Raw genomic sequence first — 24,580 nt, 5'->3', positions numbered from 1 at the left:
AGACATCATTAATACCCCCCCTTTCCTGTGCCATCTTCCCACAGCTCCTCTGTCATCAGGACCTCTACCTAGACCAGGGTATCACCACTGGACTTGGCACTTCTCTTATGACCCTGCTCATGGAGCAAGGAGTAGACAGTGGTTATCTGATTCCCCAAATCTCAGAACAACACCACTGATGCAGTTTCCAACATACGGTATTCAGGAACTGCCTGCAATAACCCAGTAGCAGGGTAAGGGAGCAGGCTTCTGTGGGCATGTTGAGAATATCTTCATCTACTTTTAGCTCTTTCGGGGAGCAAATGACTTCTGAGGTCCACATTGAGTACCACCTGTCACTGGGACATCATGAAAAAAGCAAGGAGTGATGAGCCATGGATAGTATCTTTAACATAGTCTTATATTTGGAAAAGCAGTTAAAAAAAAACACTTGAAAATACAAGATAAGGTAATGTTACTTATATAAGTTTTAACCTTATATTGCTTGGCCATTTTTACATATAAATTATTGCTTACTAGCTTCGATAAATACACAACACAGTCATATATACAGAGGCAGAAAGCATAAAACAGGAGAAAGGAAACACTGTTAATGGCAATTCTGGTAACTCAACAAATGTGTCATATTTACCAGCTCTTCTAATGGTGGATAACTACCAAGTGTAGTCCCTGAGAAGTTAGGTAGACACCCCGATGGCGGGTTTTCTATCTTCTAATTGTTAATGCAGGCTGACAATGTCACAGCAGTCCCCAGTAATGGTACATTAAAAGGCAAGATTCCTTGCTTCTGGTCATTGATTTTATCCTGGTATTTAATAACAGTGTCATACGAATACAATAAATAGGCTATGCAAATAAATATTGCTCTGCTAAAAAATGTTTAGTATATACAGCTTTGCTTTATACAGTAGTACATCTTCATCTCACTTTTTGGCAAATCTTAAAAACTTTTTCCCCCTCTGTCTGAAGTGAAACTGGCCCACTCACTACTCAGCAGGCTGAAATTTTAAGGACACGTGTTGGAAGCATTTAGAAGAAATCCTGTGTTGGATGACTGCAGTGGATCTGATCTTCCAAATTGTGATGTTCTTGCCCAGGTTCTAAGAAGCTTGCACTGGCTGTGCCACGTAGGAGCAGGCGGTTCTGGTTCTGCAGTGTGTAACATCGGCTCTAGCAAAACTGCAGTGCTGGGATTTGGGCTGCAGCAAAGGGCCAGCTCCAGGTTCAAATGTCATCAGCAGCACCCTCTCTTCCATGCACCTGTTTCTTTTCCACTTCACAGGCAAGTGACATCTTTTCCCTACAAACTGAGAGGTGTAGGTATGTTCACTTTATTCTCATTCTTCTAAATTCAATGTATATGTCACACTACCTCCGACTGGTACTGGTCTAGGAAAATGAATTTGTTCTAAACACAATTAAGGATGCTAGAAAAAAAATGAAAGTAGGTCATAATATGCATCACTACAACCATCTGGCAATTATACAGATCATAGGAAGGGAATTTAAAATATGTAGCCTATGGAACATCTGCAAATGTGTACTTTTTTTTTTTTTAATGGGAAAGCTTGTGATTTTGCCTATAGAAACCTGTGGTCTACTGTCCTGTGCTAACTTCCAAGCAGGGCTGGTTTGCTAGATGCTAACAAATCCAAAGACCCACAAGAGCTGAGGGAGAGTCGTGCTGTAACAGAAAGAACCCATTTAGAGGTGTTCATTCATCACTTGCTGGTGAAGGTGCCAGATTACACAAGATTTTCAGAGTGGATGGAAATTTTATGCAATCATAAAAATCCAAAGGAAAGCAGGAAAAGAGCTTTGACATCTCCCAGTTCGCCCTCCTAGTCTGAATGAAGGCAATTCTGAAAAGGCCTTGATGACCGTCTGGAGAGGGATCAGGGCCATCCCCATCCACAGGGGGGGTTTACATTCTGTGCCTGTTTGCTGATGGACATGCTCAGAGTTGCTGCCTTGGAAATCTCTAGAAACAGTTGTTAAATTTCAGAAAGGTTTCAAGATTTTAGATGTTCAGAAGATCGGGGAAGAAAAGCAAATCAAAACCAAACAAGATCCTACCTTCCTTTTGCTTTGGAGGAAAAGGCAAATGAGCACCACATAAAATGTATTGAGACATAATATCTGTGTGGCTTGGTTTGGACGATTGTACTTATCTGAATCGGGGTCTAGGCAGCATGTGCTCTGCTGAAATAGATGGATCTCCACTGAAAATTAGTTGTCTAAAAGTAATCTCTAACTTGGTGCACTGTAGAGCTAATGTAAATATGTTAAATTATAAAACGCAGAGGCAATGCTTACCATAATTGCAATGGACAAACTCTGGTGGCTAGCTTACAGAAAGACCAAAATGGGTACTATGTGCATTCAGCCCATGCCAATCTCTATTAGCCCAAGGGATGAGCCTTTTGAGTGCTTGATCAGCCCTCAGGAAAGGCTGTTTTCCCTGATTCTATGGCTCTGGTCTTATTTCATTATCAACAGTATGGAGCATTTCTCTGAGTGGACCAGCCCTGGGCAGAGTTGTTCTATAGAATCCTGTGAATTTTCACAGGACTGAATTGTAACATGCTGGGCCAGACTGAGTTTCTTTGAAAGTCCTAGCAGAAATGTTCCCCACATAGGAACAGCTCTGCTATAAGGGTGTCAGGAAGCACTGGACACACCTCAGTAATGAGAACGAATTGAGTGTTGACGAGACAGAAAGGAAGCAGGTCTGTGTGGGCACTTAGGAGATGAACAGGCAGGAATGGTGGAAGTGCACCAAGATTCACACCTTCTTCTGAGAATGAAGCGACCAAATACACAAAGCAGGGCCTTGCATTTTAGCAAGGTGACAAACAACTAGCTAGCAAGGAGGACTGGATTATTTTCATTCCCAGGCTTTTTTGTTCATTTCAAGATTGAAGGAGCTCCTCTAAGTCAGTCCTTGAGAACAGTAAGAGGTCTTATTTACTAGAAGGGACCCAACTTGTAAAACTAGAAATAATAAAAAGGACTCAGATGACTGTGAAACTTCCTGGGGTCAGGGAGAAAAAGGCAAATAATATAGCAAGGCTTCCCTTCCTTTGGCTGGGAGGTAAACTAAGACTTCTAAGTCTCCAGCATAAATCAGACATTTGGATATTTCTGGGCACTTTCCATTTGCTGAAAAACTGGTAATTCCCAGTAACCTATCATCTTGTTCTTTTTAGAGAGTGCTAAGAGCTTCACACACCCAATCTTGCCTCACCTCCCTCAGGGGCTGTTCTCATTCCATCCTGTGGGCAAGGAGCCCACCTGGGGGTATGCAAAACACTAAGGCTCCACCAGGCACAGAATGCAGACCTTTATGATTCTGTTATTTCAATATGCTGTTACTGAGTGCCTACAGTGCATCAGGCACTGCGCTTTTTCAAAAATCAAACTGTGCCCCATAAAAAATAAAAGCCTGCTTACAAATGTAAAGAAAATCCCAGAATTTAAACCATGAGTCGATTTCTTAAAGACTACTATTTTTCCTTATGGGCAAAGCAACTTAGTCTACCTTGCCTATACTGCAAATCAGTTGTACAGAAACTAATTTCACCTGCAAGCAGACACTGGTAAGTGATTGTGGATGCAAAGAAGTGCATGCCTTGACATTTCTCCTCTGCACGGCAGGGCAGGGCTGCCAAGCAGCAAGTCCTCCCTAGACACAGTGGCTTTTGTTGATGTCAGTTAGTATTGAAAGAGGCCTTTCCTTCTCCCTGGAAATCTAGAGGTACCATCACTGTCTGTAGGTGTTACCATCCCTCGACAGCCTATGGATAGGAATCTAATGCCAGGAAAAGGGAAACTCCTTCCTGTTGTATGCACACTCTTACTGAAATATTAGTTCATTGTCCGTCAGGACACGTTTTCTCCTCTTAATGCTGGCACATTTCAAATTGAAACTTGGACTGGATCAACAACGTGATCATGAGAAACCAGACTGCTCCATTCCCAGAATGCTTCTGGCTCTTTCTGCCTTTTCCTTCCGACAGCAGCGGCTGACATCACTTCCTGAACACACTCTGGCTGGCTTTCCTGTGCATTTCTTGTGGTCTACTGATAAAACTCAGCGACGTCTTTTCTCACAGGAAAGCAACTTGCTGGGCAGAGACCTTCCCGTGGCTCAAAGTGCTGCAGTCTCAGGGGAAGGAGGGGCGGCGGGCTCATGCTCGGGGCTCCAGCCTGTGGGAGAGCTCGAACAGGGCCTGCTGGCTGTCGATGACGTACAGGTGGTTGACGTAGGACTTCAGCTCTTGATGCTCCTTTGGAGACACGTCACCTCCTATATTTTAGAGGAAAAGTCAACAATCACTCTTACAGAAGCCGAAATGCCATTTCTAAATCCCAGTAAACCCCACACAAAGACTTAGAGTAAATCTCCCCAGTCGGTCCTCACTAGTCAGAATCTGGGGAGCAGCCTCCTTGTCCTAACAGTAGAAACCCCTTCAGCTAGGCTGGACTCCTCAGGTTGGGCTGTCAGATTGGCCCGGTATTTAGAGCAGTCATTACCTGACATTATACCCAATGTAGAAGTTATGCTGTCATCCCTCTCCCTAGTAAGAAAACTGAGCACAGTAACATAATTTAGTGGTGTGATCAGGATTTGAACCCAGGCCCCGTGGTTCCTCACTCCATGGCCTGAGCTCCTGTGCTATGCAGTCTTTCAACCCATAGCTGGCCTCGGTCTGGATTTGTCGGATAATCTGTTCAGCACACAAAAACACCAATTTGTTTTTTAAGATTTTGCACACTTCTTTGATATCCTTATTTTTTGGGAAAAAGTTAGGGCAAGATTGAATGAAAGGATATAATAGAACCGAAGGTACGGCTAACAATCACAGTGTGTGTACAGGTTGAGGTCTACACAGAGAAGGCCAGGAGTTCCCACCCACGAGTCCAGGACGGTCAAAGAATCAAGGGGCCACAAGAAGGTTACTGTATAAAGGTCTGCATTCTGTGAACACGTATGTGCCAAGGCTATTGGCAACACTGATAAGGAACCGGAGATGGACAGTGGAGCAAGCCCAGTCCACACTCAAGAAACAAAACTAGAAACAAACCAACTTGCAGTGTGGGGAGAGGGATCAACGCGCTGGAGACAGTGCATATGGGGTCACAGCGCGCCCTCCTGCCTCCTGGAACTGCAAGCAGAAGTCCTGCAGGCAGGGTGTGACTCTGGAGCTCACTGGAGAAGGAGGGAGACTGTGAAGCTGAGCATTTATTACAGCACTTTTTTCTCCTGGCAAAAAATACCTGCCCCACAACATCTTCTATGACAAATACATTTAATGAGGAAATAATTTAAGATTTGTCTGTTATTGGTGGCTTGCAACTTTTGTAACTTTTAGTTTTTTTTTTTTTTTGGTGCTGAGGATGTTGAACATAGGGTCTTGCAAAAGCTCTACTGCTGAACTACACTCCAGCCCAACTCTAAGGTTTAAAAGCAACAAGGCTTCCTAATTTCAGCAAGAAATGGGAGTGAAATGCTTTTATCACGAACCAAAAGCTGCCTTATTCTAGAATGCCTTCTCTGGAAGACACTGAGAAACTGCTTTTGGGTTAGTAAAAATTGGCTTGGAAAACATGATGCTCTAAAGAAAAATTTGTTGTTAAGTTTGCAAATCTTAAAAGATGGCAGTATGAGTAGCCCCAACCATGACAACTGGTACCTGTATGATACTATATCATTTCTAACTGACTTGATTAACATTATTTTATCCCAAATATTGACGCTAATTTATTAGGCCCATATAAACTGTTAAAATGAACACAGATAATTCCGTCCTACCCAATTTTTAAAGGTATATCAATATTTGAACCCAAATTGGCGTCAAAGTTCAATTTCTCCTTTAACTAGTGCTTTGCAGAGTCGCGATCCTCTAGGTGGGAGGTTCAAGACCAGCCAAGTCAATATAAACTACTTGCTCATACTTGGAAGAAACATAATCTAGCATCCCTTGTTGGATGAGATTGATGTGCTAGAATTAGCTGAATACCCAGCAAATACTGGAAAGAAAGTAAAGAAAGACAAAAAACCTAGAAGTGACACTATGCTTGTACTTTTGAAAGAATCCCCATGATAATGTATTTATAACTGTTTCTAGTATAACTGCATATACTTATATATTTAATTAAGAATCATATAAAGACATATTAAATGGTATTGGTTGATGTGAATATTTAGAAAATTAGAGTCCTGTTTTTATAATTCTCCTTTTCAAACAAAAAACTTCATGATCCATACAGAAGTTCAGTTTCTAATTTGCTTTTCTGGACGACAAGATTGCCAGCCAAGAGCAACACTGTGTAGAAAGTAGAAAGTGCTTTTTAAAGAATGCATACCAGAAAGTAGCACTTTCTTTGAGAGGGAAGACTTTTAGTCTCTATTGTGCATATACTTCTGTATTATTGATAAATATTTTTTTAAATGAGGATGTGTTATTTAAGTTTTACTTAGCAATCATCTTTGATTGATTCATAATTACTGAATTCAACTCTTTTTTAAAAAATCACCATTTTTATTTATAACATCTTCACAGGGCAGAGGGCATGGGCAAGGAAGTCAGGCAGCCTCAGTTTATACAATTGTTGCTGAGCTGGCCTCTGAGCCTCAGTTTTCTGCTCTGTACTTATAGGGTTAACAATGCACATTCACTAGAGTGGGTGTCAGGATTCTGCTACCCCATGTGAAAGCTCCTTCAGCTCAATAAAGCAGATTTCCTTCCTTCCTGCAATGTTCTAACACCATTTAAACACACTGTAAATTATGCCTGAGATTTTAAATGGGACAAATATTCCTACATACATAATCTCAGTGGGGATTCTACAAAAGTGTTCAGAAAAATACTTTCTCTGCTGAAAAGCTGCTCATGACAGGAAGTTTTTGTTGGAGACGAGAAAATTCTGGAAGGCTACTTTAGGCACTTTTTACAAACTAGGGTTCAAGAAGGCCCCAAGCAAAAAAGGTCAGGGACAGGGTTGCTCTGGTAAACTCACCCATAATTCTGAGACCATGGGCAAGCTATGCAACATTTTCTGGGGCAAGGGTTTGGTAGAGAGCTCCTGAATGTCTAAAAACACTCTGGACAGGGTAAACCTGCTTTCATGAGAGACTAATGATCTATCTATCGTATCTTGTCTTTCTCTATATCCCAAATATGCAGTGAGGAATCAAAGTGAGATCTAAAATATGCTACATATATACATATGTGTATGTATTTATTTTACATGCTGTTTAAATTAATGACCATAAATACTTGTGATATGACCACATCCACTACTAATGTGTATTCTATGTACATTCCTGACATCAACTACTCACCAAACTGGTTAGTCCTGCAGTGTCTCAGAGTTCGAACAGTGTCTGCAATCATGTGCTAGAAAGTAAAAAAGGAAAGAATATATCAATGGAAGTATTATTTAGGGTGTTGCTGAAGTAGCAGTGCTTTCTGGGAAGGATGAATAGTCTTAACACCTTTAGATATGAGCTATACTTAAAGCCAAACGTAATTTCAATTGATTATATTGAGCTTGCATAACAAAAGAATATTTAGTCTTTGTGTGCACAAATGGAGGCTTCCAAATTGGGTTGCACGGATTCTGGGCCATGGAAAAGCATGCCGTGAAGAAATCAGCCCTCCACCCCATCTTCCTGTCCACATTTGCTTAAGACTTTTTCTCTGCAGGTGAGGTGGCACCTTCTCTCCATCAAGCCTTTCAGAGATCTCCCTTCTTGACCTGGGAGGTTCCTTTCCCACCATACCCACTGTTCTTTGTGCTGTGTGCATTGTCCCCATCATTGTTGGAGCACCTGCCACATATCAGCCCATGTTAGTGCTGAAGGGAGGCAGAAAGCTTTGTGGGCTCAAAGGCTCAAATGGTGGCAGGATGTGGGGTGCTTATGAATGATGAATGCTTTCTACAACATCAACATCTCTGTGAAGACTAGTTTCTGTTCATAATTTACAGTCCCTCCTAGCATCTTCAGTATTTTAATTTAATTTCTTTCTTTCTTTTTTTGGTTCCAGGGCTTAAACCCAGGGGTGCTTAACCCCTGAGCAACATTCTATATCTTTTTTATTTTGAGACAGGGTCTTGCTAAATTGCTTAAGGCCTTGCCAAGTTGATGAGGCTGACCTTGAACTTGCAATCCTCCTGCCTCAGTTTCCTGAGTTGCTAGGATTACAGGTGTGCATCACTGTAAATCACCTGGTTTTCTAATTAAATTTCTTTAAGTCCTCATGATCTCTAGTCTTCTTAAATGTGCAGCTGCTTCTGACAAGATCCTATCTCCTTATATTTTGTACCTGCTATGGGCTCCTAGCTATCTCTACCAGTATCAGTTTTCCATGATGGCAGACATAGCATTTTGGGTGAAATTATTCTCCATAATGGTTCCTCCTACTCTACTGCCAGAATAATTTCTAGATATTGTTGTCATCAGAGTCTAGCTCTCTGGTGCCTCTAGAGAATATATAGTAACTCCCTACTCCATTTCATACCCAAATCCAAACATGATCCTGTTTTTCAAGAATCAACATCACTCATTAACTGGTCTTCCGGAACCCCTGACTAGGCACCATCTTTCCCATTTTGTCTGAACACAGGATCAGCCACATATAGCAAACTCTGAGTGGATTATTGCTGGAAGAATAATGTTAGCCATAAAATTTTTTTTTTCACTTAAAATCCAGCAGAATGACTGAAATGATATTTGAATATGGCCTACTGATTAAATTGTTCTCACAACTGTACTGCTAATGTACTTCCACTCAATAGTGGAAAATTAAATGGGACAGTGATTACAGCAGCAGCTCAAGCGGCATTTGCAAAGGAAATGAGACCTGACTCATGTCGATGTGAATGTATTGTTAAATTTCCTTCCCCAAATTTTACTCCTATTCCCAGAACAGTTTTCTCGTTGTTTTAGGCCGTGGCGTCACATTGATCTCTATCGTGTGCCATTTATGCAGTTCATGCGAGTCTCCAGCTGAGGTAAGGCTGGTACTGCATGTGGCATTGAAATCTGAGTCCCGATTCTCATTTTCAGGCTCTCTGAAGGGGGAGGGAGGGAATATGTTAAAAGATGATGCTCTTAATATCGAGGGATTAAAAATGAGAAGGAAAAATCCTTTGTTTCTTTACCATTTGATAGTTTGAGATGGAAACATTTAGAGTTGCTGAGGCAGCAAGGAACTTAGCCCAGGGAACAATAGAAATCTTATTAGAGCCAATGAGCACTTCTGGATCTGCATGTGGTCTGATCTAATGTGTTGGCCTGTGTCAGCCAGATAAAGATAATACACTGAATTATCTGCTAGCTGGCTTAAGTTAATATCCATCACCAGGAATTGGCTTCTCACAAGTTAATTCACTTAGGTTCTATTGGTTCATTATTGTGAAAGATGATCCTGTTTTAGCTTCAGCGAAACCCTGGCCTTTGCTAAAATATTTTTTAAAAATACTCTCTACTAGGAAGGTCAGTTTCACTCTCTAGCATTCAAGTATAACACAGATCCATGTGTGACATAAAACTGATTTTTTTTTTTGTCCTTTTGGAAAAATTCTAACTTCACCCTATATTTCCCATGTAAGGTTGGGTCAACCTGAAGCATGCTGAGTATCAGGTGCCATCTTAAGTCTTAAGAGGACCAGGAGCTCACTGATAGCACAAAGTCTTCTCTGTTTAGAAATGCTGTGCTAGCAACTGCTGGATAGTGGTGTGTGTTATGGGCCTGCTGTGTGCTTACACAACTGCACCTATATCCTCATTCTCCTCTCTGGAACTTAAAATATATTATTACTTATGCCATACTACTTCCTTAAACTTTCTTAAAAAATTAAGGGTATGTGATGGGTATGGTGGTGAGTACCTGTAATTTCAGTTTCTCAGCAGGCTGAGGCAGGAGGATTGCAAATTTGAGGGCAGCCTCAGAAACTTAGCAGACTTTGTCTCAAAATAAAAAATAAGGACTGGGGATGCAGCTCAGTGGTAGAGCAACCCTAGGTTCAATTTCCAGTACTGAGAAAAAATAAATAAATAAAAGGTGTGTGTAGGTACATTACTAATGTTAGTGAAATCAGTATTATCTAGGCTTTGTTTGGGTTCCCACCGCTAGTTGGGAGTCTTAGCACATGAAAGCTGGCATTAAAAGGCTTCTGATGGATTGCCGAGATAGCAGGGAAAGACCATTGATGGTGGAGAGAAGGAAAGGGTGAGGGTACAGGAATACTTCCATGGCATTCACTTGTGCCTTTATGGAATTGTTCTCTCATTTTGGTGGCACTATCTAAGGGAAATGACACAGAAGCTTAACCAAATCACTGATTCACTGTGGGGAGAAGGTCAACCATGAGTTTGCACTTAACTACAGGCAACAGTCAGGTCACAGAAAGCACAGCTGTTCCAACTTGTACTGTCTGGGTCAAGGTGAAAAAGTGACTAGACCTTTATAGAGAATCCAACTTGGTGTGACCCATCTCATTCCACATCTTCACACATGCTATACCAAGTTCATCTGGTATTCTTAACCAGGAGGCAAAGTAAATACTGATCAAAAGCTTCATATTACTGTAATCATTTCATTAATAGCAACTGCTGGAGATTAACCTGTTAGAGAAGAGAATTCTAGTGACTTTAGCCTCTGGTTGCTAATAGGTAAGCTGTGATCCTCAAGACATTACACAACAATGCTGAAAATAAATAAATAAAGACAAAAATAATAACAACACTTTATATCTATTTCTGGCTGGGTTGGTTGGACTAAATAGAGCATCTACAACAACTAAACTCTGATTCTAGGACATACAGAGAGACTTGAAAATTAATCAACATTTCCACTTCAAAATTAATTAGTCAATGAAGCAATTGTCTTCAGAGTAGTTAGAAGGGCACTATGGAAAGACATCTGAAGATGTCAACTTTCAGACTCTGTCTGAGCTGAGGAGCTGTACAAGAGCTACCAGCTCTTCCTGTGCAGCTTCACCTTGTGTGTGGCCAGTCAGCCTAATGATCAAAGCAGTTCTCTTATGAGGCAAAGGTCAGATGCCAAACTGTATTTGGACACATCAATTTGAACTGTTCTTTGGTCATGGTCTATGGCCCCTACCTCAATCAACCTTCTCTCAGAGGCCTGACCCAGTCTCATTGGGAGCAGGGGTCAGTTCCTAAATGAGTTCATGCAAGTCCATTACCATTACTGAAAAGGTCACTTGAAGGTCAGGATCCCTGGAGAAGGTTACCAGGATCATCTTTAACCATGACAGAACATTTAATCTATGACACTAAAGTTCATCTGTCAGACAAATCTATTCCTCTGGTAGTGTAAGTGGGTCTCTCTGGAGGACTCTACATCACAGCCCTCTGTTCTTACGGTAACTCCTCATCTGCCTACAGTCAGGCAGACGGGCTCATGGAGCCCACTGTAGGACAAAGTACCTGGGAGAATCCTGAAGAACATTCAAAAAGAGACATTTGGGAAACACATATGTGGGAAACAGACTAGACCCCCCAACTCATGAGCAGGCAGCTCCTGTGTCAGAGCCCATGAGGGGTGGTCATTCCTTTCACATGGAGACTCTACAAATCCCAAGTTCATATCCAAGCTTGGGGTACTGGGAGGCAGACACATCTGCCCAGCAAGACTTTCTCATTTTGTACCTCTAAAGCAATGCACCTCAAGGCATCAGGAGATGCTCTAAAGAAGCAAAGCTCAATCTTGAGTGCGTGAACTCCTCCTGACAGGGGCCTTACATTTGTACTCTGGTTCCATAATAAATCCTCAATGATTAATATTCACCCAATGAAGTGTTATTTTTAAAAATAAAGCACACAGTTTCATTTTTGTTCCCTAAATCTTGCTAGCACGCTTATTTTTAAGTGGAATACGCCGTGTATTGACAATGTACAAAGTGCAGCCAATTAAGCCCCTGGAAGTCTCCATGTGTTTGATGGAGAAACATACTCAACCATTTGATTAAGCTGATAGACTTTGTTTACAGTGGGAAAAAGGAGAAATGATGAAATCTACCTACCAGTTTTTCGAAATTGACGAGATTATCCAAAAATGTTTTATTTCCTTCATGAATAAATGTTACATCTGAAAGTTAAAAACAAAAAGACAAATGTACTGTTAGGAATGAGTCATGGAACAGGATTGAAGAGGTCTGGAAACAATGGAACCTGTAAATATTTCTTAAACTTGATGGAATTATTCCACACATTTGACCAGGCAGTTTGAAATTAAACCTGTATAATATCTGCTATGAAAGTACATGATCACATAATCTCCCTCTCTCTCTCTCTCTCTCTCTTTCTCTATCAGTTTAATATTACTGAAAAGATCATGCTCTATACTCTCAGTCAAGTATTGACTCCAACCTGCTAGAAAGAAACTGACATTATTCTCTAACAGAATTGGCCCATTGTGTTTTTAGGCCAGACAACTGAGCAGAAAATAAATGAATACTCAAACACAACAGGATTTTAATATCTATGTGTTTGAATTTTTTAAAAAAAATCCCTGGCAAGGTATATGGGATTGCTTGACTTAAAATAGTTAAAATTTAGATTTAGCTATTCAATTTAAATTTTTGGTTCCCAGAGTGGGTGCCTGATTCTATATAAAAAGTGAGTGAGGAAAGGGGCAGGGCTGGAAACAGCTGGATTTCTAGTCCCATCTGGCTGGGTAGAAGGAAAATATCACTGATGAACAGGGAAATAAGGCAGGCAGGGTGAAGGTACACTTTTGGAGGGAGGGAAAGCTAAGTTTTGCTTGAGACTCACAAAATTTAAAGTGACCAAGTAATTAGGGGTACACACACACACACACACACACACACACACACACACACACACACATGAGATTCAAATAAAAATCTCTTTTGGGTTGCAAAATACAGAGAAGTGCCTCCTTGAACATCAGACTCAATGAAGATAGTAACTGAATCTCTGATAACGAACAATGTACACAAATTCAGACCAGAAAGTCCATCTCTGAGCATTTACAAGGATCATAATAAGAAATATACTATAATTTAAAGAGCACAAAAATATTCATGCTTTATCACAAACATGGAAATCTAATCAAATAAAAATAAAAATTGTAATCAAATAACCTGATAGAAAAAGAGGGGAATGAAGGGCTTTAAAACTCCAATAAACAGAAAAAAAATCATATTTGCATTTAATCAGCACTTTTATTCTGCTGGTCCCTAGGGGCTAATATAAGATGCAGAGCTTCTGAAACCTGCCTACAAAACACTGGACCACTGAGCTTTGACGGTCTGCCAGGAGATGACTCCAGTGACATGGTTACAGCACACACTGATACAACTCTGACCAAGGTTTCCCTGTGCACAGCCTGCAGTGTAGCCTGCAATGTTTTCATAAGCTGCTTTTCCTTTTAAACTGGTGTCCTAATAGGAAAACGATTCACGATTAATTACACAATCTGACACTCTCTGGTTATTTTATTATCTTTCACAAATTTGCTTTCAGAACATAATTGCAAGCTTTCACTTTGTGACACAATATTTAGAAAAGTGTAGTTAACAGAGTTAGCTTTTAACTTTTGTGTATAGCAAACAAAAACAGCTCGTTGTCTACATGAAACACAGTTTGGAAGCTTGCCTTTACTTCCTCACAGAAAATTCCAGATTCCAGATGCCTCTCAGAGCTCCTGGGTCCCTTTCTGCACCTTCCCCCTATGTTCCTAAGGACAATGGTGACAATGATGTCAGACACAACTTGAAGTGCTGTACCTGCATTAACTCATTTAACCCTCACGAAAGACTTTATACAGGAAGACCCTAGGAGGTAAGCAGGTGAGAAACTTGGGCCCAAAGGACATCCCCAGCTGATCCACGCCCCTACTATAAGCATCAGAGCCAGGATTCAAACCCAGAGAGTTGGAGCCCCTCCCCATGCTGCCCCTCAAGTTGAAGAGTCTTGGGCCTTTCTTCCAGTTACAGTCCACCTGCTGAATTTCTGGCACACTTGCTGCCTCTCCAACTTTTGAACCGTTTTCCTCCTCACTCCCTCCTGCTTTAAATCTCCGCTCTTCCTGGGGGTTCCCTCTCAGGCTGAACTCAGGGCCAGGAGAGGCCAGGAAGAGATTGATGAGCAGGGAGCTGACTAGACCAAGGGGGCAGAGAGAGGCTGGAAGGGGCTGCAGCCCAGAATGGGAAGGGACGCAAGTGGCTGAAGAGCTGATGTGGCTGAATGGCCAATGTGTGATGAGGAAGGAGTAAGAGAAAGACAGCCATAGGTAGTGGGCTCAAAACTAGGATGTGAGAATTGAAGTCACGGGATATGATTTGCCAGGTCCTTGTCTCAACCAGAGACACTTGAACACGCTCAAACACCTCCTCCTAAATTTGAACTGGATGAAAGGATACTGAAGAGATGGCAAGTGGTGGAGGAAGAAGAAACACACAAGCACCCTGACAGTCCTTTCCTTCAAATACCCCTGCAAACCTGCAACAGTAATCTGTGCTCTGAGATAGACATGCAGCTCCCCGCAGGGACTACAGTTAATCCGCAAACACCCCTTGATGATTCACACTAGTGCAAGGGACCACCATCTTCAAAAATCACAGAGGGTCCACATGCTGCTCAGCTGCTGTGGACCTCAGCCCTGCTGGAGCCTTCCTCTAGCCCTCATTTAGGGCTTCCATTCATCCCTTTCCGAACTGGCTTCCACAGCACAGTAGGGGGAAAGCACATCAAAGGCAACAAAATTCAACTGGGAAAGAGGAAAGCTGGCAGCTGGAAGGATCCCCAGGTAATCCACTTACCTGATAATCTGCATGCTTATAAACACAAAGAGCGACACTTGGGAGGCCTGAGCCTTCCCAAGCACCCAAGGAGTTCAGTTTGGTTCTATTCTCTAGTTAAAAGCAACTCCAAGTAGAAGGTACAAAGAGGGAGGAAAAAGAGTTCATTGAAAATTAAGTCAGTGGCTCTAAATCTAAAATAGTTCATTACCACTTAAAAAAAAAACCCACACAATAAAAAAATCTAAGAGTTAAATAAAGTTGTGTATTTTTTTTTCAAAGATACCTCATCTTGGGGTATGATACATATTTTAAAAAATTTCATTCTATTCTCTCCTGGAAATGATCTCAGACAAAAATGGTAACTTTAAACACAAAAGAATACTAATATTGTTTAAGTTTTGTAAGAAAGATTAAAGTAAAGGAAAAATAAATGCTTATTTAAACTCAAGAAGGTGTCTAACGAAAAGAAAAAAAATGTTTAATTTCCTACTTGTTCTTTTGGAATGAATGAATGTATTTTTTTCAGTAGAAAAAAGCAAAATTTGTTTTGCTGCCAACAGAAAGGTCTAGATAAACTCAGTAGAGCAGAAAATTGTGTCTAAACTAAGATGTAAGTGTGAGACACTTGACTGCATTAAACATTTTGGGAGAAGAAGCACTAATACACAGTACATATCTATACTCTGATCTAATGAAGTTAAAGGGAAACCATCAACTAATTTCTTATCACCTTAAAAGTATTTATTTTTTCAAAAATTTTTTCTTACAAAAATCAATTCCTTTCCCACAACCTTCTGTATTTTCGAGTGTCCCTTCTTGTATCTAAATGATTCTAAGTGCTATTTCTCACCTGCCATCCCTTTCCCTCCAGTTGATGTTTTATTTTGCAAATAGAAAGCATGAGTCTGAATAAACTTATCTTAAAACTTAACAAAAAAATCAACTGAGCTTTTAAATTGTTACTTCAGCATAGCAATCTCTCCTCATTTCAGCCATTAACACAATCTTTTCAGTTGGAGTGGAATATTCTGTGTATCTATCTCTCGGTCACCCTTATATTCTTGCTTCACAGGGATTCCTGCTTCATATTAGATGAAGAACAAATGAAGGACTGAAGAGATGCACAGGAACTCTCAACAATTCTGTAGGCTCTGGCTGTTCTGGAGCAGCTGAGGTGGGAGGCCAACATTATTGCCAGTGGGGTAACAGTGGGGAGAGGCAGGCCTGAGGATGGGTAGGCCAGGCCAGCCAGCTATATAATTCCGATGCAACCTACTTCCAGAATCACATTTATGGGTTCAATCACTGGGGCCTGACCCAGTGGAAGTTAGCTCTGAAGGGCAGAAGCTGGATGAAGGGATATTCCTACAAAATCCCCTCTAAGAATCAAAGCATGGTCAAGAAAAATTCCCAAATCTTTCTTAGGGAAGCATACAGGTGAATGTACAGATAGAATGTCAGGATTATAGGCCAAATCCAAGAGTTCCCTTTTATTTGTCCCCTTGGTTTGAAAGAGCAGTCACTGAGATACCAGTAAATTTAAACGTCAGGTTTCACAGTGAATTATATGGTGCTCTAAAGAACAGAGTTCAGTGGTCTCCCTTTGGGCTGTCACTTTCCCAACTGAATTCCACTCCTTGAAAGCAGATTCTCCACCAATAATTATTTTTAATATTTATTTTTCAGTTGTGGTTGGATACAATACCTTTATTTAGAAAATAAATATATTTTTATGCGGTGCTGAGGATCCAACCCAGGGCCTTGCATATGCGAGACAAGCGTTCTACGTTCTACCGCTGAGCCACAACCCCAGACCTCCACCAATAATTTTCATCTATTATGTTGCTTTGATGAAAGGGATTCCTCACACAACAACACCATATGGGCTGTATCTCCAAAATTCAGCTTGCAAACACACAGCACGACCAATCACCATTTGGGTCCTTTATGACAGCCTTGTTCTTGTTTAAGTATATTTCGGACTTAAAGAAAATAATACCAGGCTTAGAAGAAAAGTAAAATATAAACACAAAACAATGTAAGTGAAACTCTCTGACATCTGCTTAAGTACAATGAAGCAGTCAATATTTGAGTATTTGAAAAATGATCACAAGCAAACACAGGTATGAATCTCAAAATTCCTGTAAAGAAATAAACTGAGATTCCCTTTTTTGCCTTTTATAGTTAGAGTGATAAGCTTCTGAAAGATGGAATTACATAGTACAAAAGGTAGAAAATAATTACCTTTAAGCAATAAGGGCATGAAAGGAATTTTTGGTGGCTTCATCTTTTTGAATGCATCTCTGTAGGCTTTGTGGTTTAGGGAAGGATCCTGCCGAACCAAGCAGATTACAGAGAGAAAGAAAAATCAATGGTGCTATAGAAACAATTCCAAATCTACTTTGATAAACAATTTGAACATGACTTAGATATAGAGCAATTCTTCCTGAGAATAAAGTAGATAAAGGTTTCCTAGGAGAATAAACTCACTAAATTAGGGCAGGAAATCTAAGCAATGGATGAAACTCAAGTTACTGGTTTACAATAATGGGAAATGACTGCAGAAGAGAGACACCTTTTGATTGCCCTATTATTTTCCTCAAATAGGTTCTTTAAGTACAGTTTCCTCTACATAATTTCTATCATGAGGTAACCTCAAAGGTCTTTTGTTAGTACGCTACAAAGAAAAACTGCCTTCATAATGCAGACAATGTGGAGAAAACGTGAGAACACTGGTTTACTGTGCTATAAAAAGAAAACTATAAACTTTGGATCTAAACCTAAGAAAGAGTAAAAAGGAGAAAAGGCAAAAAATAAAAAAATAATGCAAAGATGTTAGTTGTTACTAAATTTATACTGATGAATTTCGTAGGCTTTGAAATGGATTCGGCTTAAAATCTGTCTTCAGAAAAATCACACTGAAAAGATTATTCTCAGCACTTTATACATGGAGAGGAAGAAGCAGAAACTGCCTGCTCACTTCATTCCTTACAAAGCAAAGCTCCTATTTCATGTGTAAGCAAACTTGTTGAGGCTCCCTGACAGTGGAGTACAGAATCAACCAGTGAAATCTAGAAGGCAATCTGACGCTAATGTTCATTTGGAGAATAAATCCCCTCCAGCCCAACTACTTACTGTTAAACTTTCAAGTTCAGAGAAAAGTTTCTTGAACTTCCCAGGGATTTTCTAAAAAACAAATACAAACAACAAAAGGTCAGAGAAGTCAGTTATCGTGAGAGGCATTGGGAGTTTTCAGTAAGGCGGGCTTACGTGTGTCACATTTTTGAGCATAAATACCTCGGTCATCTGGCTCTCCCCTGATTGTTTCTCATTATGCAATTTTCGTCATCTCCTTAATATGACGTTGCTTAGAAATGTTGCTAAAAATAACTTAATATAACAGCCACATGATTCAGGAATCTAGCTGGTTAGACATTCCACACACTGTTGATAATTTAATAAAAACTTAGATTCCAAAGTCTACCTTTGATGAATGTTCTCATCCTCTTAATAGTCTTTCTGAGTGGGAAATAATGATGTTGGCTGACATTTTTTTATATAAATGATATAACTGTATTTTACTGTAGAGGGTGAGTTAGTGAAGGGCCATGAAAACCTATGTGACAACACTTGCACTTTAATGGATTGAATCACTAAATCGTCAGGCTCAACCACACTGACAGGTGGCATGTAAAATGACAAAGAATGGGAACCTACGCTATCTTCCAAAGAAAAATTCAGGCCAAATGACAAGGGTCTGAAAGGTTGCAGCCCACCTTCAACATGAGGAAGCGAAAACCTGGATGCCTTTCAAGCTTGCAGCCAGGCTCAGTGTGAATTCTGACTCTGCCCCTTTCCAGTTGCGTATTTTTGGTGTGAGTCTGCAAGCTCACTGATCTTAATTTTCTTTAGTACACATACCAAGTAAACTCATGAAATGAATACAGTCTGTGGCTGACACTTGGCAAATTCCAGCTATTAACATTAATGATGTTCAAAAAATGTTTATGGAATTTGTTTCCAAACCAAGTAAAAAATAATGAGGCAAATTCTCATTATTAAATGATTCATAAATGTTGTTTTCAGTTTGATAATTTTGAGTCTGGACTCAGTTTTTCCCAGCAAGCAGATAGTTTAATACATTTGAAAACTGCTCTCCTGCCTTCGCCTCCTGATGAATGGAGGACAAATTTAAAGATATAAAATGCAGACTTTTGCAACTTTTGTAGCTGACTTTAACCTTTTTTTCTGAGCTTTATGCCTTGGTCTACTGGATATTTCATACGAACGTCCCAGTGATACCTCAAAGCTAACGTGTCCAAAGTCAAACTTGTTCTACTCCAGGGGTCTGGCCCATTGGCTGCTTTTGTAAATAAAGTCTTATTGAAACACCATCATGGCCTTCTATGTATGTGGCTGTTCTTACACTACAATGGCAGAGTTAAGTAGCTACAACAGCAACGATGTGGTCCTCAGAGCCTAAAATAAATTTACTATTTAGCCTTTTTCAAAAAAATTGCTGACCTCTGATTCGGTTCTTCAAACCTCTTTCTTTTATTACTTTTCTTTTTCTTTTTTCTTTTTTTGTACCAGGAATTGAACCCAGGGACACTTAACCACTGAGCCATATCCCCAGCCCCTCTTCTTTTTTCTTTTGCCCTAGCCAGAAGTGCTCTACCACTGAGTAACATCCTCAGTCCTTTTTATTTTGAAATGAGGTCTCACTAAGTTGCTCAAACTGCCTTGAATTTGCACTCCTCCTGCCTCAGCCTCCCTAGTAGCAGTGATCACGGGTGTGGGCCAGGGTTTCTTGTTAGTCTTCTCAGCTACCCTGTGATGGAATGAGTTCCTTCACCTGCTCCTCTCTGGTCCAAGGATGCTGATGCTGGGCTTCATTCATCATATGCACACTATGTTCTAAGGTACCCATTTTCTATCAGCCAGGGCACTGATACAGTGCCCTGCACACAGTAGGCAGTCAATATGCAGACTAAATGTGAGCTATTTGAACATAATTGAATTATTTATATTCCCAATTTTTGCAAACCAAATTTTCTCTCGAGGCTTAACTCAAATTCTGCTCTCCACAGGCCCTTGACAGCCACTTGTTTTCCATCCTGACAGGTTGTGGCATTTGTTGCCCATCTCCTGTAACCTTAGGATGTATGTGAATGTCTTGTTTGCTTAACCAGAGCAGGCAAGCCTTTTATTTCTTTTCTTTTGAACCCCTTTAAGGAGCACTGACCCTGACCCCTGGATCACAAAGTACATTCCCCCAGAGATGGCCCACTGAACAAAAGGGAATCCATGGAGAGAATGGTACAGTCAGTGACAGCAACTGCTCCTGAGAGGCCACCACAACCAGCTATACACAGGCTAGAGCCAGAACAGATGATGAGATGGTTACAGAGTGAAAAGGGAGAGGAAGGGCACACAGTGAGGTAGTAGGGCAGGGAAAGGAGGGAGAAGGAGAGGAAAGCAGAGGACAGAAGGAGTCGGGCTGTGAAGAGGCAGAGCCAGAGTCCTAGGTCTCTGTCTGGATCTTTAGGGGATCCTCAGGTTTGGTCCTTCCCACGCTGTCCTCAGGGCTCATGTGACAGAACTGGAGTGGGCTCCTCTATCTTCCAACCCCCCAAAACTTTCATCATTCAAAGAGGGAGGACAGTCAGCAGTTGGGGGCCTCAAACTTATTACATTTTGTGGGCCTTCTTTTAAAATAACTGTGCTTTGACAAATTTTACAAAGATATGTGCTGTGCATGTGAACACGATGCTGGAGACTTACAGATGAGAGGCCTTGAAGGTCAAATTCACGAACATCACTGAAAACCCACTTCTGAGCACATGGCCTCATGCAGGCCAGACTGTGACAGGACCAGCCAGCATGGCAGTGGCACCCCCCAGGAGGAAGGCTGATCACAGCTAAGGAATGTTCTACAATTTTCATCACTTTCATAGATATTAGAGAACTGTTTTAAAGAATATTTGATGGAAATGCTCCCTATCACATTGACCCATTACTGTTCAGCATTTTTAGCCTCCTAGTACTTATCACACTTAAACTGTTTAAATAAAATTCATTTATTTAGCAATATTAAGGATGGAACCCAGGGTCTTGAGCATGCTAGGCAAGCCATCTACCACTAAGCTACACGACCTACCCATAAATCAATTTATTTTAAATAAAGGTTTTCCCTGGAATTTCTTTTTCTTTCTTTCTTCCTTCCTTCCTTCCTTTCATTTTTTTGCCCATGCTCAACCCCCCTGCAATAGGACCCCAAGACTTACCTCCCAGGTCTGTGATAGTCGGCTGACAGAAGCAGTGTTAAGGCCCATCACAATGGCAAAGAAAGAATTCAGGTTTCTCTGGGCTTTGCAGCTATGGAATAAAGGAAAGCAGAGTACACTTTGAGGAAATAATCTTTCAATGGGTGATCACAAAAGATAAAGCTGGAAAGACTCTTTCAGGCTAGAGTTCATTCTCCCTGCCCTTCACTGCCCAGGGGAGGAGTGAGAACCCTCAGCTATTCCTAAAGCAAAAGAAGTGATCCCGTGCTTTTGCTCTTCTTTTAAGAAAAGGTCTATGCTCTTGACACCTCCTGACATTTCACAAGATCTCCTCTCCTTTAAAACCTATTTTGTATGCATTTATAACTTCAACAGAACAACCTTTAATTCACCTTTTTCTCTCCATGCCATATCCTCTTCTCTTGAATTGGTCTGCTATTCTCAGTTTTTGACAGTCAAAAGCATGTCTCACCTCACGGGCCTATGTTTTCCTCATCCCACCCTACTTAGACACATTTTCTTTGTTACCAACAAAATGACTACTATATTATGTATGTGTTTAAAATACAGCATCTATCGTGGGGTTTCTTTCTCACCTTTCTCATTAAAAAAATAAGGAAATAAAATGAAAGCCAGGATCATGTTGAGCCCCAGGCACTCTATAAGGTTATCCATTCTGCATAATATCAATCACCAGAGACCAATCTGGTCAATATCCCACTAATTTTCAAAGTCAGGAGAGAGGGCTTGGACTTCAGACCAGCAAGAGCAACCTGTGAATTCCAGACACTTCTTTATCTGGAGAGCATTTGAACACAACTTTTTTGAAGTAAGGCTTTAAGAGTAACAAACTGTTCTGCCTTGATAACTAAACATCAATGTGTTTAGCAGTGAGCCAGGCACTCAACAGGTACCTAGCAATGCTAGTTTAGTTTCCTTCAGATGCCATCTCTTCCATCATACCTCCAACAACATCTCAAAGGGAATCTTGGGACAGGGTCTATAATTCTGCTTTTCTAGGTAAATATCATATTATATAGAGGCACTTCACTATCATCACCAATGGCTACATTCATCAAGAATATATGCATGATTTATTTATCCAGCTAGTGTTGGTCTTTCAGTTATTTTTAGTTCCTCCCTGACAACTTTTTACTAGCAAAAGCTAGGACGTCTTTAAAGGTTTTTGAGGTTCCCCCAAAGCTATAAATATCCAGAGGCACAAGGAGTATAGTTTATAACCAGGGAAATGGTTTGGGTTGTTAAAGTTTGGGCTATTAGAGAAGAGGCAGAGGGTGTTGCCTAGTGAATCAGACACTGTCTGAGTCCAGCTACACCAGACTTCCAAGAGGTTCTTATCCCCACAAGCAGTAGAACTGGGAAAGTACTGCTGCCTCCACACTTGGGTGGCACACGTCATCAGGCATCTCACTGTGGAGCCTCGGCTGGAAGGGCCCATCCCTCTGAGTCCTGCCAGTTTTAGGCTGTCAGCTGTCTCTGGTAGGTGTGAGGCAACTGGGCCTCATTTCAGTTGACCCCTTTACCTGGTTCCTTTCCCCTGGTGGTCCTGGCTTGGTAGATTCCATTAATATGAGAATGGCTGCTGTCTTAGGCCTCAGTATGGTGATTCCACCTCTCCTTGGTCATTAATTCACTTATTGTACTCCTTCCTCTTCAGACCCCTGGAAAGCTCACACCAGCCAGAACAAGAGCTAGCTCCACCTCCTAACTTGATGTTTTGAAATACCCAAACCTGTGCTGAGGCTCTGGTCAGAAGGAATGTTCCATCCCTCTGCCAGAAGCACCTTGCTGGGGGTCTCTCTCACTTCTGGTCATTCCACCTGATAGAGGCTCCAGGAGTTATATCATCCCCTATGGGCAGCAGGCTCTTAACATTAGAGTGTGTGTGTCCATTTATTTTTTATATTCTGTCCATATCCAATTGCCTCACATACAGCGAGCTCTTTACACAGCATTTCCCAAAGTTGAAACAAGAACTTTTGGGGAAATAGTTTTAATATTTTTATGATAAAAAGTTTATTATTCCTCTTTTTTCAGCATCATTTACCATATAAAATTTTAAATAAAATTCCCATCTTTTTATCTGTTAGCTCCCTACAAATATTTTTCATAGCCCATAAGGTTTTTTCTTTATAGTCAAACATAAAACAACAACAACAAAACACAAGCTAACTGATAGCTGTATCTGTTTAAAAAATAGAACTGAATTAATGTAAACACAATTTATGCAGAAGACAAATTTTACAGTGCAAAAATCAGCTACTATTCCAGTCTGGAATCCTGTTACCATGGGTCATTCATTCCACGAAAAGAACAGACTGACACTAAACATTCCAGCCCAGCAAACACTCCTTTGTCTCTGTGAGGAAATAAAATCCACTCAATCCACAGAGGTGGGGGATGGGGATGCTGAGGAGGGAAACATGAATATGTAAATAGGATGCCTTAGGCAGAGAAAACACTTCATGATTGTGGAAATTACTGTTTTCCCTTGGTTGTTCCTACTAGTGTGATTATAAGGAATTTAACTTTATGTTTCTGTTGGCATTCCATCCCATGGGCCAGGATAGAGACCAGTACCATAAATAATTCAGGAGCATGGAGCTATATGGAGAAGATATGAATATATTTCTTTTCCCTGAGGATAGATATAATCTTATACTAGGAATGGAGCTGGGTGGTATCATTTTACTCCTTGGAACCTTGATGTCCTATTTCTCCATGTAACAGCCATTTATAAGAAAGCTTTTTACCTAAAAGAGACTCATCTTTAGGAATCTTATAGTCTATTTTAGAATATACAGGCTGAATTTAAAAAAAAAAAAAGCGCTTGGCATAAAAGCAGTCTAAGATTCAACCTGTTATCTTCCCTTACATCCCAGTCACAGCAGACCTGGGTCAGGTGCTTCCATGATCTCTTGCCTTGGTAAACACAAGCTCCTCCTTCTGGGGTCTTTTCACCTATGGTACAGTTTTTGAATGGCAATTCTGATCAGATCATTCTGCCTCCTTAAATCAGATGAAAGTCAGGATCTTTCATGGTTTGGTAACATTTTCCTTTGCAGATAAATCTCCGACAGCTTCCTTACAAACATCCCTCTATATTTCCCAGATTTGTGGAGGTGGCTTCCCTGGCCAGACTCTGCTTCTGTCTCCAGTGAGGCTGCTCCATGGAGAGAATGCTTTTTAGACCTTTTACCTATCAAATTCCACCCAGAATGCAAATATGTCCTCAGACACTACTTCCTTCACGAGTGTTTCCTGATTCCGATTCCACACCCTGGATATGAGCTTTCCCTTCCCTGAAGTCCCTTACAGAATCAGACCTCATCCCAGGGCATTCCCCAACCCTATTCTGCACAGCAGCTGGTTGAGCTATAGGAGTATTCCAGATGACGGCAAGTTGCTTGAAGGCAGGATTGGGCAGACTCAGTCTGATTGCCCCGCACTACCTTGTATAGAGCTAT

The 24,580-nt window shown here is 40.8% G+C and overlaps 1 protein-coding gene across 2 annotated transcripts in view; it reads right to left on the bottom strand.

The window, feature by feature from the left end:
- Positions 1-379: 379 nt before the first annotated feature.
- Positions 380-24,580, bottom strand: part of Rapgef5 (Rap guanine nucleotide exchange factor 5) — a 226,736-nt gene continuing 202,535 nt past the window's right edge. For both annotated transcript variants that reach the window (XM_078039979.1, XM_078039980.1), the window contains exons 21-26: positions 21,093-21,183; positions 17,941-17,991; positions 17,050-17,137; positions 12,061-12,125; positions 7,349-7,403; positions 380-4,309 (exon numbers count right to left, since the gene is read on the bottom strand). In XM_078039979.1, the coding sequence (XP_077896105.1) occupies positions 4,191-4,309; positions 7,349-7,403; positions 12,061-12,125; positions 17,050-17,137; positions 17,941-17,991; positions 21,093-21,183 (469 nt within the window). In that variant the 3' untranslated portion in view covers positions 380-4,190. The remainder of the gene's footprint in view (positions 4,310-7,348; positions 7,404-12,060; positions 12,126-17,049; positions 17,138-17,940; positions 17,992-21,092; positions 21,184-24,580) is intronic.

This window comes from Ictidomys tridecemlineatus, chromosome 2 (assembly GCF_052094955.1).
Source record: "Ictidomys tridecemlineatus isolate mIctTri1 chromosome 2, mIctTri1.hap1, whole genome shotgun sequence".
Lineage (NCBI taxonomy): Eukaryota > Metazoa > Chordata > Mammalia > Rodentia > Sciuridae > Ictidomys > Ictidomys tridecemlineatus.
This window is presented reverse-complemented; position numbering and strand designations above follow the sequence as displayed.